Raw genomic sequence first — 24,017 nt, forward strand, 5'->3', positions numbered from 1 at the left:
CAGGGCCTGTGGGTGTGTGAAGGTGTGTGCATGACTAACCTGGACGGATCTTCATCTATGGTGAAAACTCCTTTTAGCTCAACACTGTTCATTTTATTCTCAAACCATCCATAGCTGAGAGTCACTTCAGGGTTAGGGGTAAAGAAACAAACAAGAAGAACAGATAACATGCTGTTAAAATTGAATAAGTAGTCTGATTTAACCTAACAATCTCATGTTGGCCCAAAATGTGTTTTGGCTACTAAAATATTAGCATCCAGTCCTCTGAGGTAAAATATTAGCCTTTGTTCTTTGAGGTAAAATATTAGCATCTAGACTAGATCTTTTTGATAAAATTTTAACATCCAGTTCTCTGAGGTAAAATATTAGCCTTCTGTTCTTAAAGGTAAACTATTAGCATCTAGTTCTTTTTGTTAAAATATTAGCATCCAATTCTTTAAGGTGAAGTATTAGCCTTCAGTTCTTTGAGGTAAACTATTAGCATCCAGTCCTTTGTGGTAAAATATTAACATTAAGGTTCGTTTTGGTAAAATATTAGCATCTAGTTATGGTTCTGGTAATATATTAGCATCCAATTCTTTGAGGTGTAATATTAGCCTTCAGTTCTTTGAGGTAAGATATTAGCATCCAGTACTTTGATGTAAAATATTAGCATCCAGTTTTTGAAAGTGAAATATTAGCCTTTAGTTCTTTGAGGTAAAATATTAGCATCCAGTTCGTTGAAATAAAATATTAGCCTGCAGTTCTTTAAGATAAAATTTTAGTGACCAGTTCTTTGAGCTTAAATATTAGCATTCACATTTTAAAGCTAAACGTATTTACATCCAGTTTCCAGTTCTCTGAGCTAAAATATTTATATCCAGTTCTTTGAATTTGTAGCATACCGTGGGAGAAAAAAAATCTGAAAAAAAATTGAATAGTTTTTGTCAGTGCTAAAGTTGCTAACTATGCTAAGTTGTTGTGAATGCTTGCCTGAGAGATTGTTAACATTTTGCTAGGTGGATGCTAAAAAAATCTCTCACCTGTTTTGGGATATCGCTAGGGACAAGAAGAAGTAGGTTTTTCCCAAATGAGAGTGGAAACATGTTGCTATGGACCATTGAGATTCCCAGACGCCTCTCAACTATAAAACCCACTGTACAGTCATCAGGTAACATGATTACAGCAGAGGTCTGCTCGAACCTGGGACCACTGCAAATAAAGACATAGGGGGGGGGGGGGGGGGGGGGGAAATCTCAGTTCAAACTCATTAGCTACATCTCATTTTGGAGGTTACGTTTTCCGGAGGTTGCATTTGAAGGCTTCGTACATCATCTGGTCAGTCTCATTTAAGAAAAGTACCCATTAAATTGCAAAGTATAAAAGAAATTAAAGTATTTTACATAAAAAGCCATTTTTATTATGGTTACTTTTCTTAAATAAGACATCCTTGATGATGTATGTAGCCTACAAATGTGACCTGGGGAGGACACAGTCTCCAAAATGAGACGCAGCAATTGCTGTCTAGGAGAAACTATTGAGGTACCTTTTGTGAGCAAGGCACAAGTACTAACATATGCATGAAATGGCTTCAGAATCAAAGTTAAACACACACGCTGAATCAGGCCTCACCTTGCCCAGGGTGCCATCTTCTCTGCCAGCTTCCTGCTCAAACAAAAACCAGCCCCTCCTGTAGCGAACCAGAAATGGACGTCCCTCTGAAACAAAACAGAGGAAAAAGTCACCCAGTCAGCTTCCACATCAGCCTAAGGATGTGGCTCTATATGGCACACAAAATGTTGCACATACATGAAAATTTCAACAACAAAAAAAATCTCACATTTTCATATTTCATTGTTGCAGTTCCTTATGATTAAAGAATCGATTCTCTAAAACAATCTGAAGCTCTAGTGGTGCAATCGGTCAGTGTGTGATGGTTGTACAGCAGAACATGTGGAGACTCGCTGAGGTTTTGAGTAGAAGCCTCACCTAAAGAAGGTATTTAAGCAAAAAGTCTTGCAGATGAACCTCAAAGCAGGTTCCTCAGAAAACTTTGTGCAAAGCGTAAAAATATATTAAAAACGTTTGGGAAAAAAAAGTATATGGGGAAATTATATTATATTATGTACCGTAAATATGAAGAGTTTGGTTCCAAAATGCAATAAATCAATTTTGATTAATTTGAGTAGAAATGTGTTTTCTTTACCAAGAAAGTGGCAAGATGGAAAACACTATTTTCTGTTTCAAACTTTCACATAGCATCTTTAGGTTATAATAACAGGCTCTGAACTTGGTCAATACTAATCTTATATACAGGCACCGGACTAAAAATACATTCATCAGTCATCACTTCCAAAATGAATTCAAAGGGTCATCTTGTTAATGCTATAAATTAATTAGGCCTACAACAATAAAATAAAATTTCATCATGAACAAGAACATGAACAAAAATAACACATTAAACCACAGAAATTCCAAAATTACATTTTCCTTACATTCAACTTCCAAAAGTGCATTCATCTTTCCTATGTTACATTCATTTAGTCGACTAGAGCTATACGCTGTATTAACAAAAACATTAATGGCATTAATAAAAACACTTACACTGACATACATGACTATATAATCAAATGTGACTCGTCAGCGATTATGAACGCGATATTGCATAACTTGACAGTGATGTACGTCTCTGTGTGTTAAATGCTGCTCCATCTGAAAGTACGCAATGGAGATTTATCACAGAACCGGCTTTACTGACAAGATGCGCATTGCGTTTTATCGTGCAGCTTGATTGTTGATCACAAAGTACAAAGAAGATGAGGAAAACTAGGTTGCTGGGTGTATTCAGAGCGCCACCATTACTGTCTAGAGTGCGTGGAATAGTGAGCTGTGATTGGTTGAGCGGATATATTGCGTTCTGCAGAGAAAGGAAACTGGCGTTTGTTGCGGTTTGGAAAAAAGGGAAAAAAACATGACCTAATAACTCGGCGGTTATCATATTCTACTTCGTTCAATTCAAATTTTCACTTCTTTAAACCATCTCTCCCTCTGTAAGCTCTCAGTGCATGTCTGCTATTCACTTCTTGGCTTTCCTAAAAGTCTGAGCAGGTTTTATTTCTTGTGGGATTCTGTGGAGCATCATAAGCAACAAATGCATAAATCTGACCATGTGCAGCTACTCATCCCACTATCCGTTTATCCCTCCCTTCATTCTTCTGTGTGGCCATTACCCTCAAGGTAACACAAAGCCCTTTCCTGTCCTCTCATCCTTTCGACTGTATTCCTTCCCTGTAGGGAGCTGTGGCCTGTCCAGCCTGATGTATAAATGTGGACAATAAAAACACAGAGGACACACAGAGAGGCAGATAGGACTGATCAGGTTGTGTTCACCAGAACGAAAGAGCAATTTAGATTCAACGGGGCTTTGAGTGTCCGGCTGAGAAAAAGCAGTGTTATAAACAGAGGAAGATACTGAAGAACAAAGCAAAGGAAGCAGGCAAAATGGATCTATAGAGAAACACCACTACTAAAAAGAAAAAAGCATACATTTTTAAAGAACTTTTTTCAATTAAAACATTTAAAATAAAATATAAATATATTATGTATGTATAGAAATATTACAAATAAACATTATATATATATATATATATATATATATACACACACACACACACACACACACACACACATTTTATATTATTTTATATTATATATTATTTGTTTAAAATACTTTTAATAAAAAAGTAGCAGGCAGAAAGTGTAAACATAAACATAAATATTTTAAATAAAATGTAGAAACATTTTATATAGACATATACTCAATATGTATTAAAATACTTTATTTAAAAATATTGAAAATTCTTTTTTTAATATTGAAAAATATTTATTTATAATGCAAACATGTTATCTAAATATACTTTATATGTAAACATAAAATAAAAAAATAAATAGATGTATTAAAAATACTTTAAAAAATACTTTATATTAACGTAACCTCTCCATACCATTCATAATAAATTATTATTATTTTAAATAATTAATTTTGAATGAAAGGAATTAAGCAATATTTTAAATTTAATTATTGCATCAAAATATTTGTTTTACTATTTTTTTTTTCTTATGATCTTGTGGACAAATATGAAGCAGACATATAGTTTTTGGCAGGTTATGTGTCCTAATCATCAAACTAACAAAATTAAATTATATAAAATTCAAAGCAAAGTCATGGACAACAAGAAACTAAAGGACTAAAGAAATGGTTTGGTGGGTATAACTAATCCTCTTTTTTTTTTCTTTCTTTCTTTCATTTCAGTGAACAGAAGTAGAGTCCAGCAGGGCGGCAGAAATGAAAGACAGGTTTCATTTTTATTACCCAGGTGCCTCTGTGACCAAAGAGATCAGCAGAGCAGAGAAACACAGAGAGAGAAAGGATGAGGAAACCTGAACTGAATGGCTTGTCTGTTCCTGCAGACCTCACACAAACACACACTACTGAGGAAACAGCTCCAAAGACAGCATGACTACAAACACACACACTCAACATGACTGCCATCACACACTGTACATGATTGGATTAATTACCTGTCAATACTGACAGTTTTTCTCTCCGGCTATACATTAAAAAAACCAGACAGAACTGTCCAGATCTATAAGCAATAAAGATCTAATCACTGATTGATCCCAGAAGGAAAAGGCTCTTTTGCTACAAGTTCATGGCAGAAAAATGTTGGTAAAAAAAATATCAGTACAACAACTGACCGTCTTATTTCCTTCCAGCAGCTCCTGGGCTCTCATTGGCCGATCCAGGCTTGGTTTGCCCACATAGATGTCGCTGTCCACTGGGAAGGCCTCCAGGAGAGATAGAAGGGCTCCAGGGTTCAGGTAGTTATCATCATCAACATGACACAACCACCTGTGGCAAAAAAAAAAAAAAAAACATATATATATATCTATATATATATATATATATATTATATATATATATATATATATATAATGCATACCAATACATACTATTAGAAAATATCAAATCTGTCGCACCATAAGATGAATCAAAATGAATCACACCATAAGGTCATATTGTGTTATTGGCCGACTCACTTTTTGTTAGAGGCCATGAAGTGGTCATACTCGGCAGCCATCTTGCAGGATAAAGCTTGATGACTGTGCTCCGGCGGGCAGTCGGTGACAATGATGTTAAATCCTGGCAGCATAGACACATGCAGTGAGTGAAGGGCAATGATTCATAAGCTCAGATCAGTCCTGCAGAAGAAAGATAACCTAACATCAAACGAAACCACCTCAACTGTACTTGAAGATAAAATGTATGTCTGTAAAAGTGAAACAAACACAGATTCATGAGGCAAAACCTGCATATTAATTCTGAAATGGTGTAATACTAGCCTGGTGGTCTTACGAGGACAAGTAACATCCAAACTCCCATAATGCACTGCTGTGAGACTACAGCTGGTGCACCAGGAGGCCTCAGAGCATCTGTGTTCCCAGCCATTAGAAGTCTAATTTGTAATTACCAATGATGCCACAACTGTTTGTGTTTTTGTGTAAAGGAGTCTAAAAAAAAAAGCTAACACAAATACAACTGCAAAAAAAAAAAAACATTTATCAATCAAAAACATTATAAAATAATTATGTAAATAATTGTATGAGGTACATTTAAAGCCACTTAAAATAGCCCGATGAACATTAAATTACCATTAAAATAAAACGTAAATAATGACACTGCAGTCAACACATTTTTTTTATTTGTCAATGTTTTAATTGTATTTTTTTTTTTTTTTTACATCAATCTTCACTTACCCAACAACAAATGAATGTAATTGTAAATGTAATGTTCATTATATAACTCGCTTATGGCCAAGTCTCTATGCATAAAAAGCCTGCATTTATATCATTACTATTATATATATATATATATTATATATATATATAATATATAGATATATATATAGATATAATATATTTTTTTTTTTTTTATTAATATATATATATATTTTTTTTTTTTTTTTTTTATTTGGTACAGATTTTTTAAATAAGTGGTTTATATAAAAGTTATGACATTGTTGAAAATGGTTGTAATATAAAGAATATTCCAAAAAAATCTTACATTTTAATAACTTTTTATTTAAATATTAATTATATATTAAATATGACATATTAAGAGTTTTTACTACAATTGTTTATAATTATTTTAAAAATATAAATTCAACAGACATTTTATTTGGACTAAAAATTTTTGGTCAAAATCTTTCCTTTTTGGTCGTAATTGTGTTGTCTAGATTGCGTTACACAACAATGAATGATTCCAATTATGAAATACAAAAACATATTATTATATTATTCAAAACCTAATCATAGGCATATAATTATTGCAATTATTATCATTATTATTATCATTGAACAGGATGTTCAAAGTATGACTTGATTAGTAGACATAAACATTTATGCATTTAGCGGCATTTATCAAAAAAAAAAGAGAAACAAAAGCAATTCATCATGAGCCAATAATATTCATAATATGCAATGTCAGAATGTAGAATATATTTAATGTAAGATAATGAAGGTTTTCGGTGTTGTTTGTAACCACAAAGTCAAATTTATATAAATAAAGGTCCCTCAGCTACCAACTGCGAAGCAGATTTAGGAGCCATTTCCTGCTAGACAGAGACACATCCTATCTGTGGTCAGCCGCGACCATATTCCTCTACTCATCCGTTTACTCTCTCTCCCACACACACTTCACCCCTGCTAGAGTCTTTAATATTCCCCATGATGCAGTGGAGATGTCATTCTGAAAGTTTAGCTTCATTACGACGTCTAGGTGCTCCAGATGGCTCACATCGTAAGTCTACATGCCGCTCCCGCTGCTGTCCTTGAGTACAAGCGGAATAATCGAAGCGCACAGATCAATGCCGCAGCCATCAAAGCCAATGGGCCAGAGCGAATGGAAACGGCCCACTCACACCCAAAGCTCCTTCATAAATCATAAGGGTGAATCTTTAGCACTCATTTTGGATAAAGTGAAGCAGCTACAGCAGATACACAAAGAGTGAAACGGCAGCACATCCACCCATAAGTGCCATAATGAAGTGAAACTCGCTGACGAGGTGCCTACATTTTGTCTTCCCTACTTGAGAGGGAAAGAAATAAGCACAAATGGGATGAATGGAGTGGGAAAAGGGCACAAATTACAAAAGAGAGGCCACATAATGTGATGGATGATAAAAACACTATTAACTAATAAGAAGCAATCCAAAAACAAAAATGATTAAAAAATAAAATACCAAAATACAAAAAAAACACATAAAAAAAAAACAAACACAATATTAGTCTGTAAAAGTGCTCAATAACTAAATTTAACAAAGAGTCTTTGCTCTGATGTCTGGTGTTTTTTTACTTCTTCTGACATTTGTTAAAAGTGCCGCAGTTGTTTTACACTTTGTTCCTGTTTCCTCAGCTTAAGACTTCCTCTGTTAAGATAGACTTCCGTTTTGTCATTGTTTCAAAATGCAGTCTGCGGCTGTCACTTCCTCTTATTGGCACAGACGCAAAGGGCACACAAACAGAAGCACCAAAACTGATGAGCACAAACAACATCCTGTGCTTACAAACCCGCTGTTGGAACTTGAAAATTAATTTGAACAAATCCCTAAATGCAAGCATTAAACATTGGGAAATAACTCTTATAGTTTCCAAAAGAAACTTACTTTCCAAAAGAAATTAAACGTATGACTTTTGCCTGCCAGACTAAATAAAATGAACAAAAAAATAAATAAATCTCAAAGACTTGCACTGAATAAGAGACTGAAGACATATCAACAGACTAGAATATCATAAAGACACCCTGAACACCCTAGCAACCACTGGACAATGTCCTAGGACCACTTAGCAACCACCTATGCTAGAAATTCCCTACAAAATCAAAATGACAAATTTATATTACAGTGCCAGGATACCATAGAAACCATCTAAGGGGGTGTTTACACAACACCGTTAAAAAAAACTGTTAATTGACTGTTAATTTAAACGAAAACAGTGTTTTGGGGTCTGAAAATGTAAACTTTTGAAAACAGGTTTCAAAGTGTAGGTTTTTGAAAATGGTACTGATATTGTCTTTATGTAAACTACGAAAACGTAAATTCGCCAACTACTGGCCACACATGCATAATTCAGGGTTTTTAATCCTTTTCGCAGATCAATGTGAACGGCAGTCATTTTGACTATACGTTGTTGTCAGTATGCGAAACTTTGAAAAAACGCAAACGAAAAACTTCTCAGTTTTTAGTACAATCATTGTCATGTAAACATACCTTAAAAAACCATAGCAACCATGTGGCAACCCCTTAGCAATGGAATGGCAGTGATGGTTGCAAGCACCACTCATCAGACAATTTTAATATTGAGTAATCATATTTAAAATTAGTCATTATCTCCACGGAAAAGAAACGCTGAATCTTCAAACTTGAGATGAACACTTCCTCCTTACACTCACTATTTGCTTAAAAGAGAAGCAATAAAGCAGAAGCAGGGTTTTTTTTTTTTTTTTAATTCTTATGTTTGAGAGCCAAAGAGTGCCAAACTGCACTCAGTCATTTCTTCCACACAAAAACAAATGTATCAGTATGCCATGCGAGAATAATTTTAGCCCCAAAGCGTTGTTCACAAAGCACGTTCTCTTTGATCGTACAAGTATTGGATCAGCAGTGCCACTATTCCACACTTGTCATCTTATATTTAGAGTGAAGGCTGCTTCTTTGAAAGTGTTATATCCTGAGTTGCACATTGGGAATCTGTTTTGACAAGCCACTCAGAGATAATGCTCAGCAAGTCCAATCACTAACATCTTCCCAAAGTCCTTCCTTGTGTTGTTAGCGTGGGGTGTGCCAAACCTTGTGTGTGTGTGTGTGTGTGTGTGTGAGCATGTGTTAGTACGTCAGTCTGGCTTTGTTCTGCTTCTTAATGTCATGTTGACAGAGCAGGCCACAGTCAAATCTAAAATTTACAGTTTAAAGCACTGGAGGTCCATTAAGGGGGACAGCCAACTTTTGCTTTTTTGCCAAGTATTAATAGTAACCAATAATTATGTATTTTCGCTTCTCTGAATTAATCCTGGGGGCCAGGGCTTCACTCATAAATATGTTGTGTCATGCAAAATGAAATTAAATGACAACCAAGTCCAAGTAACACCAGAAGTGGGCCATATTTATATTTTGGGCCATATTTCAGAAAATAAATAAAGAAAAAATGCTTAAATAATTGGAAGCTATTTTTATGACCATTAAGATTTTTTTGTGTTGTTAATTACTTAACAAATAATAATTATTATTATTATTATTATTGGCCTAACGGTTAGAGATTTGGACTTGTAACCAGAAGGTCGCAGGTTCGAGCCTCAGTGCTGGCAGGAGTTGTAGGAGGGAGGGAGTGAATGAAAAGCGCTCTCTTCCACCCTCAATACCCATGGCTGAAGTGTCCTTGAGCAAGGCACTGAACCCCCAGTTGCTCCCCGGGCGCTGGATAATAGCTGCCCACTGCTCCGGGTGTGTGTTCACGGTGTGTTTCACTTCTCACTGCTGTGTGTGTGCACGTTAGTGGACAAGTATCAACTCACAAATTTCGAGTATGGGTTACCATACTTGACAAATGTCACGACTTTCACTTTCAATAATAATAATAATAATAATAATAATAATAATAATAATAATAATAATAATAATAAAGTTATTCTTATAAAAAAAACTAAATAAAATATTTAATTAAATATAAAAGTTGTATTGTTTAAATTGTATATGTTATTAATATTTTTGTATTGTGGTATTATTACTCATAAATAATAATAATAATAATTATTATTATTATTATTATTATTATTCATTTATTTTCATTTAAACTGTGTGTCATTGTTTAAAAAGAATATTTTATTAACATTTGGGATTTTGGTGTGTGTGATTTATTCACATAATAACAAAATATTCAAATAATATTTATATTATACAAAATATAGTATTTACTTATTTTTATAATAATAATAATATTGGTAATATTATTATTATTATTATTATTATTATTACTATAAAATAAGTAAATACTGTATTTAATATAATATAAAAAATTATATTAATATTAGTATTGCTATTTTGCATGTTTTTAAATATACTAACTAGCCTATACAAATGGAAGATTGCAAAAATGATAAAACTTTCTTTTTTTTTCTTTTTTTGTGGTGAAATGTGACCATGACATTTCACAGGTCTTTTGCATGAAATTCACCGAGCTGCAGTTGTAACCACACACTTGGTCTGGTCTTTTAGATCTGTCAAATCATACATGGTTTCAGTATCAATAAGCATTCAGTCAGAATCCTTTGGTAAAACCCCTCAGCTTATTTAAGCAAAGTATTTAGAGTTTAAAATGTCTTTAATTCACTGCCACATCAATTCCTTTGTATTACAATAAAAAAGTGGAAGGAACAACACTTGGCTTCAGTCAGTCATCTTCATTATAGTTTATCTTTCAGAGGTCACAGCTGTGAGTTCTGCTTCTTGTGACAAAAAGAGGACCTAAATGTCCATCTTAACCCTTCGTGATAAGACTACTGCTGAATTAGAGAACACAGACAGGAAGTGCTCAGTCTATAAATGAGCATAGGGCGGACGAAACAGGAAATGGGACATATCGCTGTGTTTTAATATAGATGCACCCATTTGTGGGCCAATCTTTGTGGCATGATGCCAACATTAATAAAGTTTGCTGATCTGTGCTTGTGAAAAATGACTTTATTTGCAGTATTTAGCAAAGAAATACAACCAATCAGTCCATGGGGGTTGGAGAATTTCATAGGTGCCACTTGTGAGACAGTCATAACAAACCTGTATGGTTTTGGCACCACGCAACTGTGAGGTTTTGCACCTGTGGTTTTACAAATACGTTTGCACACAACTCCTAGCTGATGCCACAGGATGTGCACACGTCTGCCAGACGTCCCGTGACATCAGCAGCAGTTGTGGGGTGAGACTGTTGTCTCAAATCATGATTATGACACATAAACTGATCAAGGAACCATCATAAGCATTGACTGGTTGTTGATCAGTAAGGGTTTCTTGCATTTTGATATTACATCCTCTTAATTTTGAGTATTTAATAGTCAAGGAACACTCACGTGGTCTTTAGTCTTGGAGATCCAGGTCTCCAGAAGAAGAGCCAGGCGGGTCTTGTGGAACCGGCCAGTGGATTTCACTGCAATGAAGATGTCAGTGAGTTCTAAAGGTGGGCGTGGCTTCATCTCCCTCCATTTCTGACGTTTTGGCCTTTGTTTGTCATTAACAACATCTCTATGTTGGGTCACAGCCGTAGTTCTTGATATAGATGGTGTCTTTTCGTGCGCAAAAGGCGCGGTGGGTTTTTGGTCACTGCGGGTGCGCAGTTGCAAATCCAGCAAAACCAGGATGAAAAGTGTCAGAGCGAAGACAGGCAGTGCATGAAACAACTTCCTTACGATCATCTTCTAAAATCCTTAATTCACTTTTGGCAGCATATTAAATTAGTTGAACTATAAACGGCGACATTTGAGCGCATACACGGGCGCAAAAAAGGCATGAGTGTTTAAAAAATAATAATGAAATACAACAACCAGTTAGTCCCTGGGTGGGTTGGAATGTTGTCGTTTCAAATTCATGTGGAAGTCCGCTGTTAAAGTTTTCATTCTGGTAATCCTGCTCGGGTCCTGCCTGATGCCCCATGCGCTTCTGTTAAAGCGGAGGATGGATGAACTGTCACTCACTTACTCTCAGGCTTCGCAAACTTTAGACGGCCCGCCCACTTTCCGCAGTGACGCTCCGATGGTGACTGATAAGATAGCGTGTACGGCTGTAAACGCGCACATAAACCAAATTTCCTGTTGAAAACTTTATCTGAAGGCAAACTCGTTCTCTCATGTGCGTTAGGGAACAAAAACGTTAATCCGGTCATAATAAAAAAGATAATGTTTTTTGAAGCTGCATCCGCATATACTGTACACTCACGTAGCCCTATATAGTTGTGTCGTCGCAAAAATCTGCTAATGCAATTATAAGGCGTGAAGGTAATAAAAATTACCCTCATGGTTTTTCTGTAAAGCTGCTTTGCAATAACGTATATTGTAAAATTCGCTATACAAAATATGTTTGATTTTAACTCCCCAATACCCGAAAAGCACCAAGAGTTTTTTTTTTTTCGACTCACATTACAATCGATTTTGAAAAAATCGAATCATCATTGTTTTTCAAATGCATTTTATGTTATGGTTTTATTAAATTAAGAGATTTAGGCAATTATCCTGGCAATTATAGACAATTATATATATTATACCCTTATATATCTTAAAAATTAAATAAAGTGTATTAAATAAAAATACTAAAATTGGGGTATAAGGGTATAAATATATACTATATATAATAATATATATTATATATATAATATATATATATAATATTATATATATATATATATATAATAGTACCTTAATATATAATCCGATAGAATATAAGCTATAAGTGTACATAAAAATATAAATGGCACTTGTGGATATAACTTATATCACAAGTGCCATTTTATATTTTTATGTAACTTATAGATTATATTATATAGATTATATACTAAGGGTATAATATAAGTATATTAATATATATCTATATTTTCTATTATAATATATATTGATATCATAGCCTCTACGGCTATATATATTATATACTATATATTGTATATATATAATAATATAATCCTATAAATAGCACAGAGCGAATCAACTATTTTCACTATTTTATATCGAGAATTTGTGGGGATTTCAGTTAGTCATGTAAGTTTCTATCACAGCTAACATTTGTTTCAATTAGGATCAAAATATCAGTTGAACAGATTATGATTTTTCATCATTTCAATCAAGTTGTAGCCTTGTCAAATTAAAATATTAAATAGAAAATTATACTATTGATAATAAAAAATGTAAAATAATTGATAATAAAAATTATATCCTTAATATGCATTCTAAAAATAAAATAAAATAAAAATCTTAAATAAAAATATAAAAATGCACCATGATTTAAGCAGAGTGAATACACAAACTATTCCAAAAATGTATTGTCACAAATTTGTGATGTCAGTTGTCACGTAATTTCCAACACAATCAACAATTTTCCAAAGTAACAAAGATTAATCAAATCTAACTATCAACTGAACAAAATATTTAGATTTTCCATCAAGCTGTAATTATTATTTTTTTTTTACTTTTTTAATGTGAGCTATATGAAATTAGCCTTAGTAAGAGAAAAGAGTTGCCCATTTTATTCCCAAAAATGATTAAAAAAAAAAATGTCATAGTATGTCATTTGTAATGCTCTGAATAGTCAAATAATGATGATGACATACTGTACTTGTAGAAATGTGTTATTTCTTGAGGCAAATGTTTTTCAGAAGACTCACTCAGAGTGAGGGTTTAAGCCAAGATCTTTTCTGTCCTGTTTGTATTTCTGCTAGTTCATTGTATGACACTGTAGGCGCTCTGGCATAACTCACTAAATAATTTAACATTTAACTTTTAACATATAAAAGAGAATTCCTTACTGTTATCCCAAGCACCACTTGTCGTGTAGTCAATGTAGTCACGGAATACAATAGTTAGTTGGGAATATTTTATTGTGTTTAAATACTTTATTGTAAGTGTTCTAGCTTCAACTAGCTTTTCCTCAGGTCAAGAGGATTTAGGATGGCAATGATCAAACACAAACCTCTGCAGTAACCTTCATCAGCACCTTTGTTTGTAATTTCTCAGCCCTTCTCCTCTTTCATCCATTCTCCTTTGCAACCAGTAACCTCGCAGCTGCCTCCTTTTGTGATCCCCACCCACCCCCCCTCCCTTGACGGCCCCATGGACGGGCCGTCTGGTCCCTTAGGTAAATCAAGAGATGCCCAGCACACCCTGGCCCAGGAAAGGCCCAGGATCGGTTTAACACGGCCTACCTGCAAAAAGATCCTTTTAAAACGGCAAGTACATTGCTCCCTACTATGAACAATGGCAGACCTTTTCAGACTCTTTATGCATTGAAAAGCCCTTTACATGCCTCTTGACTTCTGTTCTGAATTGTGAGATTCATTGTAGATATACAGTATTTTGGTGCAGGACACAGAGTGTTTTGTTAGGACAGAGCAGACAAAAACAGGCTGCATAAACGCCCCAGATCCTTCAAAAAAAGAACAAAAGCCTTGGATCATTCAAAATCAAGTTTACAAACAAACACTAATGTCTGCAGACGGCAGGTATGAAGGTTACAATCAACAGTCTGAGGAAACAGATTGTTGACTTTACAGGAAACAGGTTTCTGATTTTAGAACAGACATAACTGTTTATGTGAGGCCTCTTTTATATTCTGGTTGTTTATGAAAACACACCAACAGTCAAAAAGAATTAAACACATTATTTACTCCACCTGAAAACAGATTTATAAAAATAAACTTTTCAAGTTTAATTACCTTTCATTTTATTTAAAGGAAAAAAAATGTTTTAGATTTTTGTGAGGAAAGAAGTATGAATAATATTAACTTCTAATATTTTTCATTATTTATTTTTTAAGGGAAAGTCTTTAGATTCTCTAACTTTTAGATTTTTTGACTCTTAATGGTCATGTGTTGTAAAAAAAAATTAATTAGTTAATTAATTAATTAATTTAAAAACAAATAATTTTTTTAAAGAACAACAAATAGATTCCAATCAGTCTCTCATTTTATTATGAGCATGCATACAGTTCCTGAGAATGTACTCACCCTCAGGCCATCCAAGAAGAAGATGATTTTGTTTCTTTATCAAAACAGATAGGAGAAATTTAGCATTACATCACTTGCTCACCAATAGACCCTCTGCAGTGAATGGGTGCCATCAGAATGAAAGTCCAAAAACAACATACATCACATCAAAATATGATTCTATAATCTAGAATGATACGTCCTCCAGTGGCCCATCCCCTGTTGTCCTCTAACATCAAAATCCACCAACATATTTGATTAGACCTGTTTCATATTGTTTTCACTTGTAAATGGTGCTTGATTTCTCTCCTGATTCAGATGAGGCAAATTATTCAATGGAGAATGCAAATTTTATGGATAGAGGACTCATATTTTTAGCCTTAGCAATTTAATCCATATCTATAAATTTCTCCAGATCTATAAATAAACCTACTCATCTACAGTTTGGATGGCCTTAGGGGTAATTAAAGTTTCATATAAAAAAATAATAATAATCATTTAATTAAAGTTTTTAAGTAAAATATTTATTAAAGTAACAGTTTACCCCCAAAATAAAAATTTCTGAATTTGTTGTCTTCATACTCTCAACCAATTACCCTACAAATTTTGTTCTCAGAGGTGTAGGATTTTGTTGTATCAAGATTGTAGAACATAATCTAAACTCAGATCTTTAGTTTTTGCTAATCCTGGGTCCTTTTGCATGTTCGGCTCTCTAGAGGAAGGATTAGGTGACCCATGCATGGGAAAAGAGGTGCGGAAAGAGAGTGAGAGAACCCGTGCTTGACTCTGGCTTAACTGACCTGCCAAACAACCCAAAAGTGGGACGAAACAGCGCAGTATTAAAGAGTTCATACCACACTGACCTGTCACACTAAACAGCGCAGGGAGGATGTATTTGCCCCACCATGCTGTTTCGTCCCACTTTTGGGTTGTATGACCTTACTTACTAGTCTGGCTTACTAGTCATATGGAGTAGAGTCCTGGAGATGTTGTCCGAGAGATCAGTTCTGCTTCGACTCTGCTGGGGGTGCAGGCCATCAGTGCAAAAAAGCCTAGGACGCTCCCAGTTATATTACAAGATTATTATAAGATTCCAGTTATTAACAAAGAGCAGTTTCTGTTCTTTACACCATGACAAAAACGATTCATTAAAAGCAATAAGTCTACTGAACCTTCGTGACCTCATCGATAAGGGTGGAGATCTCGAAGACCGGAGCGGGATAGGTTGTCGCCCGGGGCCTGGCTCGCCTCCTCGGCTGTGGGTGTACCCAGGGTCCGTGGTGTCCCGGCGCCGGAGTGAAGGACATCTGGGAAGATTGCGTCCTGGGTGCACCGGGCCTGTGCAGAGAAACACACAGAGTAGAGGTGGTGGGACTGTTAGCAGCACGCTGTATACTTACCCCGGACTTGTGAGCATCAGCCCAGGAGGTTTCCAGCGTGGCTCCCCTGCTCTCTCAGCTGGGCCTGCCCTCTTGCTCCAGGACCGCTATCTGCTTCTCCACGGCCTCCAGCGTGTCGTCACCTGCACTCAAAGGTAGACATACATCCGCCATTAAAGCAAGTAACAGTTAGTAAAGCAATGGTAATGTGTGTAAATAGAGTATTAGCAATGCACACAGGTTTAGCGGCAACCACGCTGGCGATGCTAACGGGCTATAAGCTAATAGCAGACTCGGGAAATCAAAATAAAACTATAGTGATAACAAGGCGCTCTGATTGTTTTTGTGGCAGAACACGATAGAGGATATAGTCACACGTTATAGAAACGAAAATGATGGTGTATAAAAAAGATTTTTTTTAAGATTAAAAAATAGACAATAAAGAATTAATGTGACAGAGCTCAAACTCGAGACAGTTATTATCAGATATAATAAGTTGGTGTCAGCATAAGGTTGACTAATTTTTTACTTAAGTTGTGAAGAAGTAAATAAAATATAAACTATGAGAGAGCAAGCAAAATAAGGGATAGGCGTAAAAGAGCACATAGTTATTGTGTTAGGGTCCCATGCCTGAAGTTTGCTTAGGGGACCCAAATCACTAAGTCTGCCCCTGTGTACACATTCAACCATGGTAAAAATGTGACTATTGGTGTTGGACTACGAGTATGTTTAATAAATAATCAGCTAGTTTGATCTAATACGTGGGCCCCTGACATGTTAATTTTGAGCATCTAAAGGCTAACACTGTTCAAACAATTCAGTCCCGCGAGTGACTGTTTTTAATGATGATTGGCCCTGCAGTCCGAATCACCACCCCTTATTCAGGGCTTTTTCTCTAACAGTTCTACAGTGATTCATTGATCAAGGAATCCACACTCAAAAAGAATCAGGCATCACTAGTCCTAATTTTAAAACAACCGGAAAAAAATAATAATAATAAAAAACTGGACACACAAATTGATGACTGAAATATTGTTAGGAAAATGTCTTTTTGTTCTTTTTTTCAAAGACCCGAGAATTAAGTAAGTTAATATCCATACCTGTCTGTGATCTAAGACAGTGTGAAATATGTTTTCAATGGAAAAGATGTTGACGATGATAACCCCCCAATCCCCACCCACCACCACCACAAAAAAAAAATACCATTTTACTCATCTCTCAATTTGTTTCAAATCCTGTATGAGTTTCTTTCTTCTTTTGAACCAAAAAGAAGATATCTTTGGGACCAAAGTGTTGGTAACCAGACAGTTGCTGGTAGCCATTTGACTTTCATAGTATTTTTTCCCACCCCAGTTTACAAGACCGTTCTGATATTAGTCTATTTATTGATTATTTTGATTATTAATAACTTTGCGTGCTTTAGTTCCCCAAAATGACCAGTGGATGTCAAGCAAACACCATCAAGTTGTCAATGTTCATAAATATAATAATGTTCACGTGTCCGAATCATTTCAACCCTAAAAGTCAAGGAGTTGCTCATGTTCCTGTTTGTTTGTGTTTTTGATGAAGTTAGTGTTTTTTGTGCATCGGGGTTTCTAACGACTGCATCCTAAATGTTCGAAGGGGCAAAGTGTTCTCATGATGGGTTTATCCTGGGACAAATCCACAGATAAACTTTCTTTGCGGTAAACTGCCCCGCCACTCCTTAGCGCGGCAAGTGACACGACGGGGGGGGGGATTGTGGGGCGTGGACACTGGCCACCCAACTCGGTTTGCTTTATCACTATCATTATAATAAATGCACTAAAAGATGTCATGGTGTCATACAGGGTCTTAGATTACACGGGGGACGCAGGGGACGTGTCCCATTCACGATTTATATCACGTAAATTCCGTCCCCCGCACCTTTTCAGCCAGTGTGTTCGCATAGAAGTTTTCAAGAGCTGGGTGTGAAATAATATAGATTTAAACTCAAAGAGACAGAATTAGTACAGGCTACCTATAATAACCGGATATTTTATTCGGACCCAGTCCACCACGAATTAAGGGGAGATGAACTTTGCTGAATCGCTAACACTCAATGGCAGTGTGTGTTTCAGAACCAGGAACACTTGGACAAAGCATTCCAGCTATATGAAAACGCACATATCATGACAAACAGAAACATTTGGATAACAGCGAGACATGCAATTGTAACAATATATGGTTAATAATTTGTGTTTTTCAAGTCATCTCTCAGGTAATACATAAAGCATATGAACAATGCAGTGCTAACTGACATAGCATTTTTACAGTTCATAGAAACCTAATTCTGCTTTATTATGTGATAAAAGTGTGTTGTAGTATATAAACATGAGGGAACAATCAATTATTATTGATTTATTGGTTCAGCATTTATCTGATTTTCTAAGCCAATTACAAAGCTTAGAAATTGAGAAAAAATAGCTGCCTAATCAAAAGTTTTTTAAGTCTTAAACCGTAAAATAACGTGTCAATAATGCAAACAAAATTAAATTCTGCTGTCATAGCCGCTTTAAAAGATAGGACAGTTGTAAAACAGTTTGAGACAGTTCACCTCTGGGTCATCTCCCAAAATGGATGGACAAGGGGGGATCCCACTGTAAAGAGCAATACTCTAATGGAATTTTTGGCCTAAATCAGGCACACCTCGCTTTCTTCCACATAACGCATATTTCCATCTCATAATATTATAAATACACGGCCTATAGTTTCCTGCACATTTTTCCTTTTCTGATTGGTGTTGGAAATGGTAATACAAAACGATTATGTGGTCACCAGGTGAATTGGTTTTTGAGGTCTTGACTTCCTGGTTGGTCCGTGAGTGACAGTGGTGGGGGATGAGAAATCTGTTGGACATGTCTATTGCCAAATAAACACAGAGATGGACAGGCAAAGGTCAAAGCCATTTGGTGCCCAATTTAGAAAAAAAAAAAAAAAAAAAAAAAAAGAGCGAGAACGAGCAAAAGATAAAGTATGCAACTATGTTCTCTCTGTATGATTATTACGGTATCCATGTCAGGAATGAAGGGATATTGTATTATTGGTGGGTCTCTTTAACTCTTTTAAGTTTGTTAGTCCTTTTTGCTATGATGCTTGCTTTGCTTATACAACCAATAATTTTGGTTTTTAACTCAACAAACACCAGATTTAATTTCACCATAATTTTGTGCTTTGTGTAAAACAAAAACTGTTACAAGGTTCAGTTATTATTTATTTCCATCATTGGGTTAAACGTTAGGCCCTGTAATTAGCCAACGGAATTTTCAAATCTGTGTAAATTATCATTACTTTTCGAAATTGTGATTCCATATAACCAACCATCTCAGTTTTTATGTCAAAACGTTATGGGGTTTCAAAGCAAAAAAATTTTTGACTTTCTGTTACAGAACATGGGCTCCAAGGGGGTCTGTGCCCAGGGTGTCAATTCAATGATAGATCACCTCCACTGCCACAATGGTGTGATTTAATTCCAGGTTGCATCACAGTCGAGTGGACTAGCATCACTCAAACATCCCGTTCCTTCTGCTTTATGATGAACGACTATCACATGGTGAAGGGTCCGAAGCCGGCCACAGGGTCTGTGCAGAGGACTCGTCTGGTTCTCGTGGTCATACAGTTATGTAAGTGATGAAAAGAACACCAAGGCGAAAGCCTCTTTAAAAGTCGTTTAGTTTGGGGATGGCATAACTTTTACATTAAATCGTTTTTTAACCATTCTTTCAATCACCTTTTTTTTGATTTTTCTATTCATTCACATCACTTAAAAAAATTTAACTTAAATTAGATTGTTAAAACATAATTGTACTTTTATATTTTGTTATTTGCTATAGGGGTGAACGGGCTTAAATTTTCCTTATTTGTTTATTGTAACTATTGCGTGACTTTTTGAACTTGTCGTTGTTTGATGTTAGGCTTAAATTAGGCTGAAAACTATCCTATATTAAAGAAATATGACAAAGATAAATCACAATGAAACCTTTCCTTCTGAGTCTGTTTGTGACCATATTTTTCATTGACTATTTTATTATCTTAGTATATCTAAGAATCAGTTGCTTCTCAACCAGGAAAAACCGGGGACCCAAAAGGGGCTCTGAGCAAACTTCCAAGAGGGGCCAGCAGAAATCACTCAATCGCCAAACAGTTCACTTCAAAGAGCATGGGAACCTCTGGATATTAAAATAAATTTTTTGAATAATATAAATATGGACCAAAATGCAACCAAAAATGTGTGCATTATACCATGTCTTTGCATTCTATTTGGTGATAATATCTGGCCTTCTGAATATTGCATTTACTATTTGAAATGAATAATTAAGATTTAGTTTGCACACTGTGTCGGCCATGAACGAATAAATTAACACTTCAACTCACTATTGTGTAACAGCTATTTTCTCAGTGAAATCTGGCCCTGGTATATTAAGGTCTTGTTCCCCATTTACACTCTTTAGTGTTGCTGATTTTGGTTCAGTAAGAAGAACTCAAACTATGGATCACAGGAAATACAAAATGCTTAGTGACCAAAATTTTCACTTACAAAGGAACAGTCTTAACTTGGCAGACAATCGTGATCTTACTCCTGAAATATATTTGACAGTTTAGCGGATTTTGAAACAAAGGATGAGTGCTGTCCTTTGTTGGTTACCTTGCCCCAAATCTGGGTAAGTGTTGAGGTTAGGACTGTATTTATGAAAATGGTCTATTTTAAAATTACTTCTGTAGTCAGTTTTTTTTTTTTATGTACATTTGACTTTGCCACTTAAGTCAACTAGCAGAACAGTGTGAATGACACTGGACAGTAACTGACAAAATGTTTAACATTATTCAATAAAGCCCCCTATATTTTTATGCTAGACTCTATGTATACTCGCTCAGGTACGGTATGGTACCCACAGCGATCATGACGTTACTATACTGCTGAAGATTTCCCCTGGTCAAAGCCAATCCAACCAATCCCAAGCAGATGCCCTGGTTAGAGTACAGAGCAAAGGGGAAGGGAAAAAATATCATTACAGGGTCCATCTCCAAGACTCTTCTGTTCTCATTTCTCCCCAGCCACTGTTGCCCAAAATGCTGCAAAGAAAAGGAAATAGTGTGTACCATTCATCAATCGATTTAATGACTGTCATGAAAGTTTTTAATATGTCTGTCTTTGCTGTCCAGGTCATCTATGTCATGAGAAACCCTAAAGATGTTATGGTGTCATATTTCCATTTTCCAAAAACATGAAAATCATGGATTCTTCCAAGAACTTTGATGAGATGCTGGAAAGGTTAAACACTTCTTCACAGGATTGAGTAAGAGCCAAAATCAATAGGCCTATATATCCTTTTTTTATTATTATTAAACTCTTAATAACCACAAATGGAAGACACCAGACAAATTAACTGAACTAAACTGGAGGTATAAATGGGAGGACTAATCACGACAACAGGTGAACAAGATGATAATGTAAGGGGCCATAAAGCCCGGGTACACACTGCACGATTTTCGGCTGTCCCAGACAAAAGATTGGCATTGTGAAACAAATCGTGGCGATTTTTGTGATCGTGGCTCCTAATCGGTGGTCCTGTGTCGTACAGTTAGAGAGGTTCATAGATGGCCGTTGTCATAGTCTTGCAACCAAAGATAGCCTAAGATAATTTTCTGGCAGTGTAAGAAATTCAGCATGTTCATCACACAGTGTGCTTGCAATTACGACCCACCTTTATTGACCAACCAGTAAAAATGCGACATGAAAACATAAAACTGCTTACCTCAAAGCTCTTATTTCTTCCACTTTCGCCACTCGTCCCACTTTTTTTTCAGCACACATAAAACTACACCAGTCAAAGTGTGATTTATTATGCTTATTTTTGTTTACCACTAGCACATGCTAAGTGTCGTTTTAGTTCTTCTATAGAAATGTGCGTTGTAGCCTACGAGTCAATATGTGTCATCATTGTACAGTCTACGTGCATGATGTACCCAAGTTTATTAGATCCATGTCGCACAGTGTGACCAGCAATGATCTTATAGGATTGCGATTGTGTAGAAGGCTTAAAACACACAGTTTCTGCCAATCTCATGGTAATCTTGAGAACCTATAGAGTAGTATTGCAGCCTTCATATCTCCAAAGAGTCTTTAATTTGATCAGATTTATAAAAGAAAGATACATCTTTACGCTTTTCTCAGAAAACAGCCGAGCTCCTGGATGCGTGCCGTGGGCAGAGCTAAAGAGTTGTGAGCACATTAGCGTTGTTTGCATTATATTCAATTATGCGCCGATTGCCAACAAAACACAGAAACTTGATGCATTTGGAATTGAAAAAAAAACTGCATCTACTGTTCCCTTAAGTGAAAACAGAGAAATAGTTCAGAAGGTCAACACAGGAGATTTAGATGCAAAATAAATACTTAGTCAAAACAGGAAATTATAATTCTTTAATTGGAATTAAAAGGAATTCCGCCCTTCATGACGTCATACAGGGCCATACTCTACTAAACTTATTAGAAGGAGTGTATTTGGCACCAACCCCCCACTGAAAACACTAATGTTGTGTCTGGTTTGTAGTGCTTGGTGGCTGTTGGTTTGACCATGTTAAAGGATGGATCACAAATAAAGACAAATACAACATCCTGATCCTTACTTATGAAGAAATGATCAAGGTGAGACTGGTTTGGCTTATGGCCCTTTGAGCTTTCCATCAAACTTTCTTTGGAGTTATGGTATTTCTCTTTGGATATACAGTATATGAATATCTGCATGAAATGTACAAATCTTTTATCAGGACCTCAGATCCGTCGTTGTGAAAATCTGTGAGTTTGTGGGAAAGAATCTGTCAGACGTAGCGATCGATAAAGTGGTGGAAACAGCCACGTTCAAGCACATGAAGAAAGACCCCTTGGCCAACTATGAATTCCTTCCTCAGATTATCACAGACCATCCACAAGGACTTTTTTTGCGCAAAGGTCAGACAAAAGTGAAAAATGAAGAGTTGGTCATTTAAGCATTTTCATATTTCTAAGCATTATTATTTTTCTTGTATGTCTCAATCAGGCATGTGGACAATCTAAACATTATTAATGCAACGTCTCTTCTAGGAGTAACAAAAGAGTTTTGAAATAGATCATTATTTAAAAGTTCCTTTATTAAATGTGATAAGTGTGACATATCACCTGCTGTGGGAAAATGTGGTATATAATGATATCAACCTGCTGTATTACAGGAACAGTTGGGGGAGACTGGAAGAACTCTTTAACCGTGGCTCGAGTAGTGAATGTTTCGACCGCATCTACCAGGAAAGAATGAAGGATGTACCTCTTAACATGGTCTGGGACATCTCAGAATTTCAGGGATGAAAACTCAAGACCTGGCATCCATTTTACAAACTAATATAGAAAAAACACTATCACAATAATAAAAAGAAGCTATAATATGTGAATGGATGTGTTGGCTACACGACCATATCAAAACTGATAACAGTCAGGCAGTGATGAATATATTACTGGGCTTCTGAACTTTATTAAATTTATTTAAAATTAATTACATTTAAAAAATAATGAATACATGTTTAGGTTCACTTCAGTGGTCATGTGGTGTGAAAATGACTTTTTTAAAAGTACAATTATTCTAGTCAGTCTCTCACTTTTTTTTAATTCAGCCTCTTGTCTGTTTGTTTGTTTTGAATCACTCATTCACCTTATTTACAAAGAAAAAACTTTTCTCTTTGTAAATATTTTCATTGTAATGAAATATGAAAAAAAATAAAGAAATGAACTGTGACATCACTTTTCAAAATAAAATTTCAATCGATTTAATCAAAATGGGTTGTGAATCCTTTTTCATTAAGACTGATTTCTTTTATTTT

The 24,017-nt window shown here is 35.5% G+C and overlaps 2 protein-coding genes and 1 pseudogene across 3 annotated transcripts in view; 1 reads left to right on the forward strand and 2 right to left on the reverse strand.

The window, feature by feature from the left end:
- LOC109047541 (protein phosphatase 1 regulatory subunit 29-like) overlaps positions 1-24,017 on the reverse strand; it is a 905,211-nt gene that overhangs the window by 131,109 nt on the left and 750,085 nt on the right. The gene's annotated exons all lie outside the window — the stretch shown is intronic.
- The window catches only part of LOC109046565 (beta-1,3-N-acetylglucosaminyltransferase manic fringe), a 788,629-nt gene that overhangs the window by 1,347 nt on the left and 763,265 nt on the right, over positions 1-24,017 (reverse strand). The window contains exons 3-7 of the mRNA XM_042712437.1: positions 5,080-5,182; positions 4,738-4,891; positions 1,612-1,697; positions 1,023-1,191; positions 40-125 (exon numbers count right to left, since the gene is read on the reverse strand). Of these exons, the coding sequence (XP_042568371.1) occupies positions 40-125; positions 1,023-1,191; positions 1,612-1,697; positions 4,738-4,891; positions 5,080-5,120 (536 nt within the window). The 5' untranslated portion in view covers positions 5,121-5,182. The remainder of the gene's footprint in view (positions 1-39; positions 126-1,022; positions 1,192-1,611; positions 1,698-4,737; positions 4,892-5,079; positions 5,183-24,017) is intronic.
- On the forward strand, positions 21,452-23,564 carry LOC122134322 (annotated as a pseudogene).

Source organism: Cyprinus carpio, chromosome A22, assembly GCF_018340385.1.
Source record: "Cyprinus carpio isolate SPL01 chromosome A22, ASM1834038v1, whole genome shotgun sequence".
Taxonomy (NCBI): domain Eukaryota; kingdom Metazoa; phylum Chordata; class Actinopteri; order Cypriniformes; family Cyprinidae; genus Cyprinus; species Cyprinus carpio.